General features: G+C 38.8%; 1 protein-coding gene and 1 long non-coding RNA gene across 2 annotated transcripts in view; one reads left to right on the top strand and one right to left on the bottom strand.

Moving 5' to 3' along the window:
* The window catches only part of nr3c2 (nuclear receptor subfamily 3, group C, member 2), an 80,073-nt gene that overhangs the window by 19,015 nt on the left and 39,802 nt on the right, over positions 1–21,256 (bottom strand). The window contains exons 4-5 of the mRNA XM_028564940.1: positions 13,772–13,899; positions 3,248–3,364 (exon numbers count right to left, since the gene is read on the bottom strand). Coding sequence (XP_028420741.1) covers positions 3,248–3,364; positions 13,772–13,899 — 245 coding nt within the window. The remainder of the gene's footprint in view (positions 1–3,247; positions 3,365–13,771; positions 13,900–21,256) is intronic.
* LOC114546238 (uncharacterized) overlaps positions 1–21,256 on the top strand; it is a 45,555-nt gene that overhangs the window by 1,588 nt on the left and 22,711 nt on the right. The window lies entirely within an intron of this gene.

Genomic DNA, 21,256 nt, shown 5'->3' on the forward strand with positions numbered 1-21,256 from the left:
TAGGAATATTAACATGACTGTTGCCCTTTACACAGCTAATTCAATAAATTATTTTCCCTTCAAGGCAAATTTGGGATTGGTAATCTTATTCACTTCTTTCCACATACTTGATATTTAGCCAGCGTTACAGAAATATGTAATCTTAACCTTTGGGAAGCTGACAGCTTTCTTTACTTGTCTTAATATCAAAATCAGATCAGCTGTGCTTCCATTTAATGGTTTACACTGCTGCTTCTAAACATAAAGCCACACTCAATTGGCAACCTTAAGCTTATATTCATGACTCATGGTCATCAGCTGCTTCTCAACACTACATAACATTTCACTAAAAAGAGATGTTTACTCCAAGTCATGTTTTTGTACTTACTTGTAATATGCTTAAGTTAATAATGATCTGCCGCTAAGTTGACGTCTCTATATATGATTGACACATGGTGAATTGTTAGATTCAAATGTATCCATTCCAACCAAGTTTGTTGGAGATGCATTGTCAGAGGGTAAGCTAACCCCAGGTATCCCTTACAGCTGTAGGTTATAGCTAATGTCAGGCTTAGTATCTAATGTGGTTTCCATAGGTTTTTTTTTGTGCACTCCCTCGATGCCTCTGTGCTCACTCACTCTGGTGTATGTTTAAGAGGAGTGCCAGTATTATCTATTAGTGATTGAGGGAAACCGGGGGGGTTATTTACGCAGACTTGTGTCCACCTTTTTTTTTTGCTCTGCTCTGCTGCATTTAGCCTATACTGCTCCAAACACCACTTCAACACTGCTGCTGCTCATATAGCATTTTATAAGACCGCCTTTCATCCCAGCGTTAGTCTATAGCCTTCGCGTTCCACTTCCGGTGATTGCTCCCTGGTGCTGCAGGAAACTCCGCCAGATGCATGTATTTTCCGTTTCCTTCAGCTTTCTTTGTGTTGGAATTTTAAATTCGGTGGATTTATGAGGACTATTGTTGACTGCTCCTCAGATCTCTGCATTGTAAATTGAGACAGCTAGCTAGACTATCTGTCCAGTCTGAGTTTTTTCTCGCACGACATAGCAGCTCTGTGCAGAATTTAGCACCGCTCATGACAATTCTGATTGGTTTAAAGAAATGCCATTAAACCAGAGCACGTTTTCCTCCTTATCAAATGCTATGTGGAGTAGCCATACCCTCTTTTAGCGTGCTTTGGAGGAGGGTCTGGCAAAGCGAGACTATCCAAGTGTCTACCTGTAGGCTGTTATTTCCCTGTGAGTGGGTTTAATACTGTCACTTTCCAATCTTCTCTGTGCATTAACACTGTGAATGCTTGTGGAGAGTGATTATGTCAAAGTAAAAGAAAAAAGGACTCTGTTAAAACTCTGTATTTCCTCAATAATACAGTACATCCATTCCGCATTAGTTTTGTTGACTGAAATATATATATACATACACATACACACACACACACACACACACACACACACACACACACACACACACACACACACACAAGCAAGTCATACATTCACAGTGCAGAAAATGTATCATAAAGTGCTTTTCCGGAATAGATTTTCCCAATCAGTGCCCTGTTCTACGATCAGATTTGGATTGTTCCAGGATAAATGTTTGGGCTATAACATTCAAAGGCACAGGCCTTGAACAAAATGTAAAAAAAAAAACAGTATCCACACTACTGACATGTTTTAGTACTTAGTCTTTTTTGCCCTCATTGTGAGCACTTCACTTTTATTGTATTTTATGATTGCTGACAATAACCCAACAATCTGACTGCTGTTTTAGGAATTCCTCCAGATACAACACATTTCATACTGAACTGATAATGGTAGTCCTCTGTTATATTGCATCATTAATTGAAACTGTTTATGTTCCATGAACACCTGCGTTTTCATTGCACATTTAACTGTGCATAACAATACGTGTTTAAATAATTCTCCTGTTTAATAAAGCTCATTAACGTCATCAGTTCATCAGAAAAAACTCTTATGAGGAAAAATAAGAAATGAGAACCTTATTCTCGTAGCTATTCACTAAAACATTACTAAGTACACTCAGTCTTAGAAAGCTTGAGATAGGTTGGGAGTTGTTGCTGTTGTGGGCCTGTACATCTTTTATGTGATATTGGGCTATACAATTAAATTTGATTTGACATGACAGCAGACAGTTCTAGTGCATTTCCAGATGACAGACTTTTGTATAAACCAGTAGCCAAGTACTGTACAGTACTTTAGATAAATTACATGATCTTTTTAAAAGTGCTAAAATATCCCCAAGGATTAAGATATTGAATATTCATTGATTTTACACTTTCATCCCATTGCATACCCAAATAGATATAATTGCTGAACATTTAATGGCAAAAAAATAAATGTTTTACTATCACATGCCACAGGCTATGATAATTAGGTGATGAGCATTAAGAAAAACAACTTTACAGTAATTTATGTAAATGGTTCATTTTGACAGTAAGTCAAGGAATCTGATATCACAGTACAGGGTGCAGCTAGTCAGTCTTAAGTCTGATGACTTTTTCATAGGAATTCATTAACTCCTCTCACCACTGCTTGGATACATACCATTCCAATTTGCAAATATTTGACATTGGATTTATTTAGATGACTCACAAATAATTCACTTAAAAGCATGAAGCAGACCACTCTGGCTACTCTCCAGCAGCAGCTGCATGTGTGCATGTGTTTCTCCCCCAATGGGCACATTTGTTTTCTCAAGTAATTTGACAGCGCTACCAAATTTTGCTATACATTTACATTCATGTTTAAATTTAGCATCTTTGGGGAGCATAGAATTTGTAATTTCAATAACTCTAATGGACTGAAAACCTATCAAGTATGCTTTTAGCCTTGTGTGTGCCGCTGCGACCCTGAATTGGAATAAGCCAGTGGCAATAAATTAATATATTTCATTCCTCATCCCTCTCAACTACACTGTCATCTTTCCTCATAATACAATACTGTAACTTGTCTGCAGGCTTTGTCAGCTGCCATCGTATAGAGTACTGTAGATCTACACCTTCTGTGGATGCATTATGCATACTGTTTTGTGCTCAGATATACTATATGCACGCACACACACACATACACATACACATACACACAAACATATGACTCAGCATCTGCGCGCCTCCTGTGACTACAGCCAGACCTGCTTTTCCATATCTATAATTTTTTATAAGTAAAGCTGAGTCAAATGTCACTTCTGAGACACATGACAGAGCAAATCTGTAATGAGGGTGTGACTCCTCACCTCCTAGGTTCATCCCGGCCTGGAGACACTTCCGTACGCGACATGCAGGACAGTTTTTCCTTCGAATCTTGTCAATGATACAGTCATTTCTCCCAGCACACAGGTAGTTGTGCTGACCTACAGAAAGACAAGACACAGTGTCAGTATGACGGTGAACCGTACATGCAGTTTGACATAGAACAGCAGCTGTGATGTGCAGCAAAAAGACTAATAAAGAAGAGAAAGGTGGCTTACTTATGCAACACTAAATAATATTTGTATAAATGTGACCACATGAACAGAAGTGAATGTTTGATTCAACGGTAGAGTCTCTTTCGGTGACTGTTTGTAATGTAGGTCAACCCAGGAACCCGCGAAATATCTTAACAATATCAGAGATCTACATTTCAGGATTATCACTGTGAAAATGATTGAAATTGTGATTATTCTGCTTTCACATTCTGCAACCTATGACTAATGGTGTATTTTACATTATGTGGCATGAGGGTATTAATATTCCCTGGAACCAGGACACTGGCTGCAGCTAGACTATTCCTGACAGTGATGCTAACATGGCGAGAATCCCTCCTGCCTCCTGCCTAGCCCTTAGCTAAAGCCAATGATCTCCCATTTCAGAGTGCTTCCTTCCGCTCCACTAGTTCTTCACTGTACAGCTCCTCTCTCCTCCTCCACTCTTCTCCATCTCTACGCCTGCATCTCCATCCCTCCTTTTTCCCTTTTTCCACACGTCCGCCAGCCTCAGCGCCATACGCCCACACACAGGCAGGCTCATGCTCGTGCACACATACAGTCATTCACTCTCTCACTCCCATATACACACACAAACACACACACACACACACACACACACACACACAACACAGATGGAGTGGTAAAATGTCGTGTAGTGACCCCAATGACCCCAGTGAATGTATTAGCTCTATTGGGCTTGATGTTAAAATTGTGTGTACATCTCAGAAGATGTATATGGTTGAGTGCATGCACATATTTGCAGGTGAATGTAGGGCCTATACCAATCTGTTTTTCCTTGCATGTTCGCCTTGTATGGTTTTATTTCTTCAGACGTATCTGAGATTCCTTGCGCACTGTTTCCATGCAGTTTGTAAATTCTGTCCATTGCCTTTGTTGCATCTACAGTACGGTATTTGAATTTGTGTGTAGGACTGAGCAGAAGTTGTTTTCTGAGCTAGCAGGAGTAGTGCGCAGTGTCTTTCTGGCTGCTGCCAAAAGCCAAGGAACCGAGCTGCAGGAGGAGAGGCAGCAGCTGTAGCCCCACCACTATTTCTGGCTAAATCACATGACCGTTACATAAGCCCATTTTTCTTGCTCTAAAAAACAGTAAACTGCGACACAGGAAACACAACGCATCCATCCCCTTCCCCACCCCCCTAGTGCACGCACATGCATATACACACATACACACAAACTCGCTTGGATAGGCCGGCCCAATTGGCAATTCTGAGAACTCTGGAGCCTTCCTGTCAACTGTTTTGCTCATTCCCCTGAATCTTGTTAATAAGTGTGTGTGTGTGTGTGTGTGTGTGTGTGTGTGTGTGTGTGTGTGTGTGTGTGTGTGTGTGTGTGTGTGTGTGTGTGTGTGTGTGTGTGTGTGTGTGTGTGTGTGTGTGTGTGTAAGTTATGTATTTATGCACTGTGTGTGCATGCCCTCATGTTTACCTCTGAATATTGGCATTTGCTTATCAACCTGGCACTTGCAGGCTAATAATGGATGCTGCTTTTTCAGTCTTACCTTGTAAAATTATAAAATTGAAGAAGAAAAATATTCCCCTTTCATCTACTATGAAAATGGTTAATTTATGTAGTAATTTTGATTTATATTTTATATTCTCTCCTATGGGTACCCCCGCTTTAACAAAAGTAATCTGTCCTGCAGTCCTCCCGCCACCAGCACAGCTACAGAGCATCTGCTTTACAAACAAAAAACAGACGGACTTCAGGCCTTTGCTAAAATACAGTCTTTAACCTGACATTTTTGAATAGCCACTAGACACAAGTGGTCAGGCCCCCAATTGTTTAAATAGCCTCTCAGATACAGTAGCTAACACACATCATCAATAATAATACTACTGTGACTCTCTAAATGGCATTTAGTAGTGGCTGCAGAATTCTTAGTTGCAAGCCAGTCCTGCAGTCGCAAGACGGCATGTAACTAAAGAATGTGCTTAAAACTTTGTCACTCTCATAGATTAATGCCATTTAATTATCCATTCACAAAGCATTTGGTCACTTTTGGGATCGTCATTCATCTGTATGCAACCTAAATTACATCCAACATTACATACAGCCAACGAAATACCAAACAACTGAAAAAAAAACAGGCCTCTCAGAGATGTTATTGTTGTTACCACTTGGCCAGCAGTATGCAAATCACTGCCTTGCAATGACACTGCTACTCCAGTTCTTTGGACAACACAAAAACAGCTGTGTTGGATGAGGCTCTACACAATTAAGTTTCCCTGTCTGGATCATTATAAAAAAAAGAGGGTACAGAAGTTAAAAAAGGATGTAAATAGAAGCTGTTATGTTGTTTACTGATCTCTTTACTTCTATAATAATCTGCTATTTCTCAAACCTATTGTCCTGTGCATTTCTGGTCTCTCACAAAGATTTTTCACCATCTGCTGTCTTTGTACATAATGTATAGAGTCATTATGTTAGTCTCAATATGGTCTTTGGAGGTGTCTAATGTACAAAACCAGCCTGATTTAACAATATATGTTTATGATAAAAACACTTAGGGTCCAAAATGTGTCTTATAGTACTCAGGGATTAAAGTTCTCCGTCACTACGATGGATTTCCGTCAATTCAATTTTAGAAATGCCACATCTGAGATCGATGCAGATCCGATGAGAAAAAGTCTTAAATTCAATATTCTAAAAATAAGGCCTTAAAAGTCTTGAATAACGTTCACAAAGTTGTACATTTCGTTTACAAAGGTCTTGCATTATGTCTTGTCCTTTCGTACGATGAAATAAATACCGTAACGTCCTAAATAAATGCTTTGCGCGTGTGTGTGACTTTACAATTTACTCCGTGTGACTGGGATGTAATATGTCAGTACAGGTACTATTTATGTCAGTGTTTTTCTTTACGCTCTTGACCGTGGAGTGTGCGCGGACGCGGGGTGGGCGACACATGGATGTAGCTAGGCTATAACAATAATAACGGCGCAACATGGTGTTTTATCTTAAATCCGTGGACTTGGTGAGAAAGCTCTGGCTCTAAACATCCAAGCTTGGGTGCAAATCAATCCGTTGTCAGGAAAGAAAACAAAACGCTTCGCACCGTGCTACTAACAAGCTAACGTTAGCTCGTCGGTTAGAATGGGCAAGTGTCTGAAGGTCTGGCCAGAGATGTGGACCAGCTGGCGGACGAGGCTGAGAGCAATGTGGCTGAGGTTAGCACAACAAGCGGCTCAGCGTGCGAGTCAGTGTAGCGCTAATGAAACGGGGGAGCTGGAAGACCCGCCTGCCGGTTCCTGATCAGCTAGCAACGGAGAGAGGGTTGTGAATAAGACGATGACGGTGTCGGCAGTGCTCCACCTTTGGTAGGGTATGTTTGAAACAGGGGGCCAACATGCTAACGCACACTTGACGGTATCACCCAGTCGTGCTGATCAGCGGGGTGAGAAAAATAAAAAAACGGAGCCCAAAAGAAGTCTAGGCTGCAGCAGCCTTTGGACTCATAAGCAGAACGGAATGAAAAAATCACTGAAGCAATTGGCATTTACATTGGCAGAATTATATTACATTATATGTTATCTTATCTAGCCAAGGTGGAACTAATTGTGACACCTCCATAATGCACGCGTTTTATTTTTTATCATCCTATTTATTTTGGTTTTTAAAGTTTCATAGCAAAAGAGCTATTCATGCAACACATACTTTATTATTTGATGTTATTAGATTACAAACAGGCATTACAAAGCTATTGTGAACTAAATATGATTGTTGAGTATTATAATAAAATGTTTTATTAAATTCAGGTGACATTACCTGGTAAATCATTCTTTTCTCAGGCCTAGTAACCACTATTTGGCAAGGCCACTAGCCGTCATGGATGCGTTGTTGCTACGGGAGGCACAGACATGTCTGAGATAGATAAAACTGTGTTTATTTATTGTTGTTGTAAAAACATTTTTTTAGTTTGAATTTAAATAATAAAAAAAGCTTTCACTGAAAAGTTAGGTTTCATTATTAGTATCCCTTAAATAAAAACAGTGAAGTCTTGCAAACTAGATTTTATAGATTTGACTTGGTGTTGAATTACATATTAACAATAAAAATAAAATCTCCCTTTAAACACTTTTGGCCTGAAGTAATTAAATAGAGTGTAAGGTAAAGCCTTTCTACAATATGAATGCTGCAGTAGAAAAGAACAGCAATGGTTAGTCGTGCAATGGTACTGAAATATTGTTTTGTTCATCAGGAAAAGAGAACACTCGCAATACTCCCTTTACTTTGCTGTTTGCATCTTGTTGTACATTAAAAACCAATAGGGCGCAGTCGCAAAATGGGTGCTGTCTGTATAGGTAGATGTGAACAGTTTATGACTTAGCCTGAAAAAAGGTTCAGTCAAAAGATTTGTTTTTCACTTTAATCCCTGAGTACTATCAACCACAATGCATTATAACTTTATTCCAGCACTACACCAACAGTTTGTCATGACATTCAGTTTTTAATTTGTACAAATTAAAAACATGTATGATCTTACAACTAGAGGTTAAAAACACATTTGACTTTCTTCCAAATCAAATAAATCAGAGTGCTGTTTTCAGAGTATAGAGTTACTATAGAAATATGCCCACTCCTCTGTACCTCTTTTCTCACCAAAGCTGTCTATTAAAACATAATGTCCATTTTAAAAGATTTAACTCGTATCTTGAAGGATATTAACGTGGAGAAATTCCACTTAATTGTGTAACTATGCGTTTCTTTTCTGCGCCTGCTTTATTTGTAATTATTACGTATAGAACAAGTGCATTTGATGTGAGCATTTACTGCACAATATGTGGTACACTAAGACTAAAAGTAATGCCACAACACTTGTAGTACTGTATCTTTATCTAACCAATCACCAGCGAAGACACTGATAAAGCCCATCAGATTGCCACTGCTCATTTGGTTGAACACAAAAGGTGTAACCCACTGGCTGCACTGGATCCTTTTTGCATTAATGTCAAAGAACAAAGGTATCACCAGGGAGCAGGAAGAGATGGAGGTCAGATTATAGCCAAAGCCAGGGGAACTGAGAGGTGTGTGTGTGTGTGTGTGTGTGTGTGTGTGTGTGTGTGTGTGTGTGTGTGTGTGTGTGTGTGTGTGTGTGTGTGTGTGTGTGTGTGTGTGTGTGTGTGTGTGTGTGTGTGTGTGTGTGTGTGTGTGTGTGTGTGTGTGTGTGTGTGTGTAATATCATCATACGTGCACCAATCATGCAGCATACCTGTTACTGAGGCTTCATATGTAGGCAAAATGCTGTAAATAATAAAAGTATATTGTAGTGCTGAAGTAATTAGGTAATTGATTAGCCATTTGCAGAAAAAAAATAAAAAAAAATAAGCAAAAGCGATTTAAGACATTTATCAAACACAAACACCAACTATTTGCTGGCTTTAGTTTTACATAATTGTAAATAAAATATATTTGTGTTTTGGACTCATTGTCAGACAAAACAAGCTATTTGCAGACATCAACATAGTTTCAGTAAAAATGTGAGGGACATTTTTCCCTATTTCTTCTAATATTCTATTTCTAATATTTATCTATATATGTATATGTATGTATATATGTGTGTGTGTGTGTGTGTATATATATATATATATATATATATATATATATATATATATATATATATATATATATATATATATATATATATATATATATGTGTGTGTATATGTATATATATGTGTGTATATATATATATATATGTGTGTGTATATATATATATATGTGTGTGTATATGTATATATATATGTGTGTGTATATATATATATATATATATGTATATGTATATATATATATATATATATATATATATATATATATATATATATATATATATGTATATATATATATATATATATATATATATATATATATATATATATATATATATATATATATATATATATATATATATATATATATATATATATATATATATATATATATATATATATATATATATATATATATATATATATATATATATATATATATATATATATATATATATATGAGAGAGAGAAAGATATATGCGGCAATGTGTCACTAAGGATTGTGAATTGCACACACATACTGTGACAGTAAATGTATCTGGGTTGCATTAGAGAGACCCTTCCTCTCTATTAGCAATGTGGGTCACACACATGCTTGCAGTAAGCTTTGTAGATTTAATTTCTACCTGATACTGTACTGTGCACCCGGATTCCTATTCTCCTTGTGAAGAAGTGTATGTCCATGCATGTGTGATTGGGTTTGTATGTATGTTGTATGCAGTTTTTGATCAAATAAGCTCTGAAGTGAGACATGTGTTGAGGCGCTTGGATCCAGGCAACACTACTAAATGGCTTCACTCCAGCCGTTGTTACATGAGCCTCTCACACACAACCTGAAGCATTCACTCCGGCACGGAGGGAGGCCTTTACTCCCCCGGCCAGAGCTGAAAAAGATGCGATTGGACGGCAGAGCTGCTAGTCAAAGCAGAAACAGTGTGAGACGTGTCCTCAGATGACCTCTCCCACAGATGCGGTACCGAAGAATAGGTTTTTAGATTGACACCAGCGCCATGGAAACCACAACCCAATCACATCACAGAACACGGTGAGGCCATAACAAGGTTGACTAAAGTCTCTGTAAATCTCTCCGTTCAAAAAGAAAACAGCAGAAAAACAACTAGTGAGCTAAAAGCAGGGCCTAGTATTTTTATGCAACGAGCAGACATGCCAAGCCACTGATGACGTGAATAATAAGCTAGCGTTCAACTCTTCAAATGCGCTCCACATGGAGCCGTTTTATTGAATGCAGCTGTCTTGTATCAACAAACTTTAGTCTTTAGTGGAGTGGATGCAGGAGAGAAGCACATATAAATGCATTCAGCTATTTCCACAGTTCATTAGGGATGATAACACATATTTACGAACTGTTTTGTGTCAGAAGGCATTTTCCCGCAGCGCAGGATAAACTGAAGAATCCATTCATGTCAATTGAGGCTATAAATGGGTTGCATGTTTGCATGTGACAGTAAAGTCAACATTAGTAATACAACTGCAAAACTTGGAAGCTTCATAAAAGTTATTACCCTTCTTCTATGTTTGTTTACAATGCAAGAATATAACAGTAAATAAAATGTGTGAGTATTGTATAGGAGCTGCCACACTTAATGAGATAATCTGGATCTGGATGACTTGTAGTGAATAGGAGAGCAGGTGAATGAATGTTTCTTTCATGAAGTGTGTAATAATGTGAAAGCTTAAAGAATGAATTGAGGGCATTTAAAAAAAAAAAAAAAAAAAAAAAAAAGCTCAGTCATTTCCAAATATTTCCTGGGACAACGGTTACAAACTTCACGCTGCACAGTTGGCTGTGCCTTCTGGTAGATATGACAAAAAATTAAGTGGAATGAATATTTGTCCTCTTGACGAGGACTGTAAGTGAACATATTTGGACAGCAAAAGGCCCATGTGGCCAATAGACATTACACACAGATGGTCTAAATGTAAACCTAAAATGTAGACTTCAAGGAATAACTGTGCCAAGCTCCGGTGATTTTAAATAAAGCTACCTAACAATGACTTCTCTGTCTTGGATAAAGCAGAAACGAGACCCTCCACAGTCAGATGATTTGATCTGTTTTGTTGATGTGAACTAGTCTCTGTAGTAAAAGGGCTGTGAGCCAGTTAGTCGTCTAATGAGCTAAAGCTGACCGAAAAGTTTTGTCCCCCGAGGCAGGCGGTGCCAAAAGAAATTAAGCATGGGCTGGATTATTCCCCTTCTACAGATGCTCACTCTCTGCAGCCTTTTTATATCTTGCATTCAAAGTCTAAGTGTTTAACTTTGAGAGAAAAGAGGAGGAGGAGGAAATACTGGGAGAGGGGAGGAGTAAAACGTCTTCTCACATCCTAACTTACACCTCTCCGGTGCTCACTGCTGACACATCATTTTCCATCCCTCTCCCTGTTTCTTACTCCCTCTCTCGGCTCCTCCTCTCTTTATCTCTCTGTCTGCGTCTGACTTTTTCTTTGTCCTTCCTCCCCCCCCCCCCCCCTCACTGTATCTGTTTCACTGTCCTCTATCTCTCTTCACTTTGCAAAATCCTTCCCTTACTATTTTCATCCTTTGCCTCCGTCCACCTTACCTCTCTCTTTCCACCTCAGCACCAGCTGTGAAGGGGTCAATTAAGGTAACCGCTCACTTTGCACATCAAAAGGGCGTACACGTCACACACAACCTCGATGACATCACACCTGTGTATGGGTGGCCTTTTATAACGCTGTCATAGTTTGCACAGTTGCAGTTGTTTGGAAGTGCAGAATCAAGAGGAAACTCCAATCAAAAACAAAGATGTTCATAACGTAAAGAGCGCTGCATTAGATTTAAACGGCATCACACAAATCAGTGAGTACATTTCAGTATAATTATACTTCATATGCAAGATAACTAGGGTTTAATCACATAGCATATAGAGATCTAGGCTCTTCAGAGCCTCACCTGACTAACACTCTCACACAGAGTCAGAGCTTTAGCATCTGCCGCCAGCTCTTTGCTGGCCACGCTTGAAGCAAGAACAAATGAACGTCTGATTCGATAAGCCCTGACACATAATCTGGTTTCAGGTCTTCGTAATGACGGTGTGTAAATATCAAATTAAGGCATGACTTGATTGGGAATAAGTGCAATTCCTCAAACGGTCAAGAAAACACCTAGAGGGCCTGACTGGCAGTCTTGTTTGCTTGTTTTTTCCGCCTGCACTGGGTCTGTAAGGGTGTGTTTCGCATTCAAACACTCGTCTTAATGAGTGAGGCCAACGCCTCAGGCAACAGGCACAAAATGAAAAGCACATTATGGCTGCTTGTGATTTTCCTCTGCTAAATATAACATAAAGGGCGGCTGCAGGAGAATTACCTACTGGATGTTTTTTTTCTTTTCTTTTTTTCCTGATGTACCACTAAACTTGGTCACAGTCTGTTAATGTAGTGTACCAAATGTTTTTGGTCATTTTAATGATCTTTTAGAAAAATAAATGTTATATACACTATTCTATCAGGAAAAATATGATTATCTGGAAAAATTACTCAAAGCAGAGTTACTGTATTTGCATTTTGCACACATTTCCCAGTTGGAAAAACTGTAAGCTTATACCAGAAAAATGCACGTACTTGGCATAAGGCACTACCCACAAACTACTGTTATTAAATTGAGCAGTGTATCCACCAATCGGTCCGAACACTACAGTTGTTAGTTTAGGTGAAATTGTTTGAAATTATTTGATATTCAGTGAAACAATTGTGAGCACCAATTTTGCCCATAATGCAACATGAATGAAAATTGCTGAAAAGCAGCATAATACAGACACAGTAGCTTCCTCCGTCTCCTCAAGTATAAGTTCTAAGATTAGAGTTTAAACAACACATATCTCTCTTCTCTAAACAATAATGTTTTTTTTTCTCTTTTTAATGGTCAGTATAAGAAACGTACAGTGGTCAACACAGCTCAACACACTGCAACAAAACAAAACGCGAATGAAAGAGCAATCAATTAAGTTTTAACACTCCCATTACACGATTTCGATATTTTAGGAGATATTGACTATTCACTTAGCTTTAGTAATTACGAGCACGTTCATCATTTTTAGCTCCGCCAGAGACTTCTATTGTGTTGTAACTTAATTCCGTTGTTGTGTACAGCTTTCAGCATTTTTCCATTTGCTTGTTTTTTTGTATTTGTGGTGCGATTCTTTGTGCTGTCTGTGTTGTCAAAGTGGTAAATGTGTCCTAAATCACTTCCGCCAAGGACAGTTTTTTTCTGTTTGATTTGTCTGTCAGCAGGATTACGGAAAAACTACTGCCCCGATTTTCATGAAACCTGTGGAAGGGTGTAGCATGGGCCAACGAAGAACCCATTACATTTCGGAGCAAATCCCAATCACGGGGCAGATACACAAATTATTTTTCACTTTCGTTAAAATTGCGAGATAGGGTATATGTGCTGCATTCATGTGGTGTTGAAATAATAGGAAAAATGTGTTCCAGACTGGGAAAATTCACATGAACGCCCCCTCAATTCAGAACGTTAACATTGTGAGGTGGGGCATGCCTTGGCGGAGGTCTGCCCTTCTAGTTTGCTTGTGTTTTTCTTCAGTATTCACGTCTTGTCAAAGTGGTGACAATGTCTTTCTTTATTCATTTCCTTGTGTTTTCTAAAATTGCAGCGTGTTATGCTCTCAGTCCCCCTAGAAAAGACCTAACCAGTGATATCTTGTTTGAACATGAGTTATTGCCATACCTTCCACGGCTCTTTTAAAGAAGACTTTGCAGCTTCCGCATGTCACAACACCGTAGTGGCATCCTGATGCCTCGTCGCCACAAACCAGGCACACTTTGGCCGTTGAGGACGGTTGTCTCAGTGGCGAGCTGAAAGGACACAAACACACACAAGAGTTTTTTAGACTAGATAGCAGCACAGTGTGGCTAGCCATAAATATGTCTGCCAACCAAGAGAGGAAGGCTTTGCACTCAACTGATTTATAGCTTCACCAGGCTTATATACATGAGAATGACAGAATTATAGAGGAGATTATTTAAATTCAATAAGCAGAGAGACACCGAGCAGGATGCCAAATTTAAGTAGGATCAAAAACACTTGTCTCTTTTTTGGCATACAAAGTGTGAGGCACTGGAGTATTGAGTATTTAAGTATTGAGTGGTGGATAAAAAAATAATACAAACCATGACCGAGCACAGATCTGTGTGATAGTGTAAACTGTGTAACCAGTTTGGGGTCAAATGTGAGAATCGGTACTGACGTGTGTCGTACTGTAAGTAGCATGTTGTCATTGTTTACTCTTAGCAACAACCAGCAGGCAACAGAATTGATGTCAGTCTGCTGCAGTTCTGCCTGATCCAAGGCTTTGTTTTCTTTGGCATCCTGTACTGCTTTTAATACTGACTGATTTCTACAATTACATGACAATTACAGCTCAGGGTGTACAGTATGTTCTTAATCATGCACTGCTAAATTGGAGAATTAGTTACAGTTTACCTTCTCCTGCAAATGAGACCATGTGGGTCGTGGTAATAGATGTCAAAGGTCTAAAGTAATGGATGATGTCTGACTATAGTTGATCTTATTAACAAAAAAGGCAAAGCAGTTTACTACAGGGTTTAAAGAACTGAAAAGAACTCACAGTGCACACAAAGTTAGGCTGGGCAATATGATCTTTATCAAGGTAAATTACCAGATAAATACAACAATATTTTTTTATATCGGGGCATGCATTTCCTGTCTCATAGACTTACTTCTGATATGTTTGTTATGTTTAATTACAGTGAAAGATGGGCTGTTGGTTAAACTTGGTTGCTTAGATGTCATCAGTTGTAGTAGCTTCTCAGTTTATAGATCAAAACTGAAATGTGAGCAAATTTAGGTTGGTAAGACATTCATAATGTCACTCATAAATTCTGTTTATTTTTAATATAGATTGACAGAGCAACTGTACAGTATCAGTATTACAGCCGGACTGATCAATCGGTGGGCCAATACTGTATCATCGGATGTCACTTCCCAGAGATGCTGCTTGTCAGTATCAACATATGTTGCGCCAATAAACTGCAGTACAGGTATTAGTATATTGTCAATATTTATTATAGTATCTTTTCACATACAGTACAGGCCAAAAATTTGGACACACTTTCTCATTCAATGCGTTTGCTTTTTATTTTCATGACTATTTACATTGTAGATTCTCACTGAAGGCATCAAAACTATGAATGAACACATATGGAATTATGTACTTAACAAAAAAGTGTGAAATAACTGAAAACATGTCTTATATTTTAGATTCTTCGAAATAGCCACCCTTTGCTTTTTTTAATAAGGGAACAAATTCCACTAATTAACCCTGACAAGGCACACCTGTGAAGTGAAAACTGTTTCAGGTGACTACCTCATGAAGCTCATTGAGAGAACACCAAGGGTTTGCAGAGTTATCAAAAAAAGCAAAAGGTGGCTACTTTGAGGAATCTAAAATATAAGACATGTTTTCAGTTATTTCACACTTTTTTGTTAAGTACATAATTCCATATGTGTTCATTCATAGTTTTGATGCCTTCAGTGAGAATCTACAATGTAAATAGTCATGAAAATAAAGAAACACATTGAATGAGAAGGTGCGTCCAAACTTTTGGCCTGTACTGTATGTATTGTAATTTTGCTTCTATTTTAAAATTTTTGACTTTAGCACTACTTTGCTTGTATTTTTTTTTCTTCTTACGTAACATGTTTATTGTACGGCACGGCAAATTCCTTGTAAGTTTTTTTGGTAAGTTTACCCCAGTTTACAATAAAACTTATTCTGATTCTAAAACATTGACATACTTTGTATAAAAGCACCAAGATCAAAAATCCAGTATAAATTGGGCTCTGGTATACTACAGTATATGTAGAACCATTGCAAAGCCATATTCAATGCATTTCCAGGGACATTAAACTAAACTCCGCTAAACGGAGATGTGAGGCAAAAGATAAAGGGAGGATGGCAGATACATTTTGCTACAGTAGAGTCTGGTATGAAACATGACATGGTTTCATCAGTTTGCAGAGCAAGTATGCCCTGTGGTTGAGGCTAAAGGAGTATATCAGGGTATGCTACTTATTCATGCTACCTATAAATGGAATGACACTGAATCAGTTTGCTATCACATGCAATAGTTTCTTCTTTACATAAATTTACATTCTGAGAAGATTAAAAGCTTTGTGCATGGAAGGATAGGTCTACACATACGGAAAAAAGTTGGAATCTGCTGTATCATTTTTGATAAAACATTTCCCTTAATGTGCATACACAAAAACACAACACACAAAGAACACAATACGTAGATGGGCACAAAGAGAGAACACCTTGTATCAAAACATTAAAGTGGCCTCAGCTTCCCCTTCTTTTCTGTTCTAATTACCTCTCTCCCATCTCAATCAATAACATGCAAGGTGATTGTCTGGTTAACATTCTCCTTACATCCTTCATCAAACCAGCTGCCAAGCACTCTCTCTCCTCCTCTCTCTGTCTCTCTACCTTGCACGCTCTCTCATACACACACATTTCCTCCAGGGGGCTAGCTGGAAAGGGGTACTGCACCAGCACACTCAGATACAATCAGGACCACTGATCTAATTCCCTCTTGTCCATCTACACACACATTCAATTTGTTAGGACGCTTAGAGGAGTCTCTGGTGAGGTGTTTGTCTGACTAGATCTTCCTGGCACCGGGCCCCATGGTTTCAGCTAATGTGAGTGTGTGTACGTGTGCATGCACAAATCCAATCCATGTCAAGATGTGTTTTTCAGCTGTTAATTTGATGAATATTCCCCCCCATACATTGGCCTTTTCATACCATTACAAAGCAGTGTTAACAAGAAAGCAATCCACAACTACAAAAAAAAGCCCCAGAAAGTTTACGGCCAGGAACGAGAGGTCCCTCTAAAGGATCTGCTTCTAATATGCAGTCAGTGGTCCGCCCTTTAATAGTGCCACACATTAAAACCTTGTCGCTGCGTGCCAGCCTGCCTGCCTGCTGGTCCGCCAACAAGGTGACTTCCCCTCCCTCAGAGAAGTATATAGGTCATTCACTCTCTCTGCTTATGAAACCAGAGCAGACAGGGCAGGCTGCAGTGACTGTGCACCAACGGCTGCCAGTAGCCGAAACTAAACACAAGCTACCAGACATTCTCAAATCAGGCTGTTTCAGCAGAGATGGTTTTTTTTTTGGTTTGGTTTATTGGTTTGCATCACAACATATGTCTTTCACATAGAAAGAAAGAGAGAGATTGTGTGCTGGAGAGGTCAGAAACCTGTGTGGGGCTTATAGTGAAACCTCACTCAGCAGGTCACTAAAACTTACCAAAAAAATAGGACGTGAAATAACTACAACTGAAACTCAACATGGCGAAAATAGAATAACAAAAATAATGACAGGCTTACACTCAATTTGGTGAAAAAAAAAGGGATGAAAATAAAAGAATGAAATATCGAAACTTATGATTACAGAAAAAGGTAGGAGATTTAGATAACAAAAGCCAAAGAAAAAAAGCTGGTGCATCATTTCAATAGTTGCCAGTCAGGAGGCCATCCATTGAGCACAATTTTTCTTTCAGTTTTTTCTTTTGTATGTGTTAGCATACAGTTTGTCAGCGTACAGTATGTGCAAGAATAATTAAAATGTAATATGTTTTAATGAGCTTGAGAGGAAAAGGCAATGACATGCCACAGAGGTCTCCAGTCAGATTCAAAATGGGGATGTTGTGGTTAAGTGGCGTGTTTCTGTCATACAGGACCTCGTTTTAACCTTCATCTCATACTGAAAACACTAAGTCAGATTCCAATTTATTAAGAATTCCAACGTACAGTGTAGCCGACAAACATTTTCTACTTAATCCTTTTTAAGACGATACATTTATTTTATTTTATAGAGGAAAACAAACAAATTATCCATCACAATATCTCTGAAATAATGTTCATAAAAGTTCTGCAGTTGTGTGCAGGCTACTTCTGTGAACTGGGACTTTTATTCTCGACCCCCGTCTTCTCTATTTCTGGGTTCTATCTCAGACTAACTGAATGAGACTGACTGCACAGATCAAAGGTCTCATTCTTCGCTCCAGTTGTTGCTTTTTTCTCTTCCTACAGAAACCCCAGGGCAGCAGTTTCATTGTTTTCAGTGTCCTTTCATCTTTAAAGATAACACACAAAGCTAACAACTGATTTAGTTGCTGTTTATTTCCCATGAGGACACAGATGAGTGCGAGTATACAATGCCTGTTTCTTCCCACCAAAATGTACAAGCAGAAATTTGTATCTCTTACTAATGCTTGCTGCCCTCCTTACTGCTTCCAAAATACACAGAAATACTGCTGAAGAAAGATATTAATGAAATGGCAAAGGAAAATAAATGTGAGAGCTTGAAACCAGACAAAGCCCACTGTTGCCACTAAAATGTGTGAGGACCAAACCACAGGACAGATGTGTGGGCTCAAAATTGGACTCCTGCTTTTCTACAAGTAATTTGGATGTCACACTGGGAGCATTCTCCAAATGGTTCAAATATCTCCACCCTCTCTCAGCTGCCGAAGGAATGCTTAATCAGCGAGAGATAAGACCAGAAAGGATGGCCAAAGACTTATCAGAATCTGGAAATATTGGAATTGATAATAACAGCAGTCATTCGAAGTGGACTTTTTTTTTTCTTGAATGCTTCCTTTCTTTGAGTTCATAATCTGCATTACTTGTGAACGGGTCAATATGGGTCACAAGAAAAGGTCAGAAGTCATCCGAGCTTGGCATAATTAGAACAATTAGTTGCCATGGAAACAAAACACAAAATAAAAGATTAGACAAATCAGAGATACAAAGGAAGTCAAGTGGGCTGTGGTTATTCTGAGGTTATCAAGATAACGTCATTATGGGTGAATAATGGGCCGTGAGAGGTCTGTATGATGGAGGACACACGTGGTAAGAATGAACCCTGTGACCTACGTAAGTACATTAGCATGACAGAGTCAGTAAACAAGCAGCTGAACCACAGAGAGAGTTCTGTTGTATAGAAAAACAATGCCCTCCTCATGGATGTAACACTGTCTATCGTACTTCTGCACTGTACTCCACTGTATTTACACTGCTGTGGAGCCAGCCGCCCACTGTAAAGATAAATTTGTGTGTGTGTTTGAGCAGACACACTGACTCGCTCATTCTAGAAGCTGTTATCACAGGGATAGTTCAGAGAAGTACCACAGCCTCCCTGAACCTACCCCTCATGAAAGAGAAGCATCCTTGACTCTGCAAAAAACGGTACAGTGCATCTCTACAGTCTGGCCTACAACATTTATGTAATACACACCTTGGCGTCCTGAAAAACCTTAAGCTAGACCGGTTCAAAGGATGTTTATGTAACACACAACTTGGCATGTTGGAAAGGTAAAGGTAGATTGGTTTAAACAAGCTGATGGGGATGGAGAGGGAGAGAAAGAGGAACAGAGGACAAAATGGCTTACATAACCATGAGCAGACAGTATAAACATTAGGTTGACACCCACTCACCACCTTTCAAAGGGAGAGAGGTCTTATGGGTAGTGTTAGAGAGCCACCAGGGATTTATTTTTCCTGGTGAAGGTGACCCTGGCATTGGGCAGAGTACCTGAGCATACAGAAATATGAGATTTCCTCTTTGTTGGGCTAGTGTTACACTTGTGTTAAGGTTACAGTATAATCTACAGTGACTGGCTGCCTCTTACGGTTAAGGGAAAAAAAAAAACTGAAAATCTTATGCGTGAGGATTTCAAAGTCATTTTCCATCTAAAAGTTATAATTTTCCTTGAATTTTCTATTAAAACACACTGGAGAAAGACTTAAAATACAGGGCAAATGAGGTGATTTCACCATCAAATAAAATGTAGTTCACACTTCACAGCAGAAATGGCAAATGTGCTTTCTGATGGAATCTGGTATCCCGGCTGGGATTGCATCGCTCTTTTTAAATTCCAAGCTGTTGTGTTGTCTCCCGTCCCAGGCTTATGCCTACAAACTTTAAGTGACCTTCCCCATACCAGCAAATCATGATTATCTCAACAAATCCACTGTTTTTAGTGTAAACAAAGAAATGAGACAAGTCACAGAAATGCTATTTAGGGAGTTGATAGAGGCTCAGTATATGGGCGGAAACAGACAAGAGTATCATTCTGATCTACACACAGTATGTAGTTTGTACTCAACATGTCTGAAACTGTACCTGTCTTTGACTTTAAATTCCATAGACCAACTCCACACGCACTTTTTGCTGAACTTTCACCTTTCCTTCCATATTCAGCCACAGCTGAATGGTCTAGGGGACGGATCTTAGGGAGACAGTGGTTACCTTTACTAGGCTGCTTTTAACTAACCAGCGCAGTTTGACCATTTTCACTTCACCTACATCCTTTACTGTCACCTATAGTGAATTAAATTAATCACCTGGGATATTTTGGCTAAGTTGCAAAGCATGCATGCATGAATCTCGAGGAGATGTGGCAGGGTGTTATTATCTAGTGGGGAGGATTATAGTGGCTGGAAACTCCCTGTAATGTATGCCTGTCAAGGGCAGCAAGAAGCCAATCACATCCATGCAGTATAAAATTAGGCATGGTATGCCACTGCATGCCCAGAGCTTTGTTCATAGTTTCTGTGTAGTATGACGTGCTTACATTCTGTGTGAACGCTGACATGCTGTTAATGAATGCTGGTATGCACCTTTTTCCATACTTTTCAAACTGCAAACATAAACTTAAATTGTGCTTTTTGCATAATGCCACAAGAAAAATAAACCATTCCTATAGAGTTTATAAGGTCAATACACCCACTGCATGGAACTCAATTTAGACGTTTTTTGCATCTCAGCTTTGGAAATACTGTATCTGTACAAGGCTAAGAAGGATTGGAAATGGGTGTAAAATGGGTGGGTGGCACCAAGGCTGTGGAACTCTTTGCCTCCTTCCGTACGCTGCTTGGATTCAGTGACAAATTTTAAAACGCAGTTGAAAACTCTTCTTTTTAAAGAGGCGTTTCAATAGACCATAGGGTGATTAGGTCGGTTTTATTGTGTCTTAAGTGTATTTCTGTTTATTTTCCGATTATGTACTGCAATGTATAAATGTTGTGTATCCACCCATTTGTTGTGAAGCACTTTGTGATTTTTATCTGTGAAATGTGCTATACAAATAAATTTTACTTACTTACTTACTAAATC

The sequence above is a fragment of the Perca flavescens genome, chromosome 2, assembly GCF_004354835.1.
Source record: "Perca flavescens isolate YP-PL-M2 chromosome 2, PFLA_1.0, whole genome shotgun sequence".
NCBI lineage: Eukaryota > Metazoa > Chordata > Actinopteri > Perciformes > Percidae > Perca > Perca flavescens.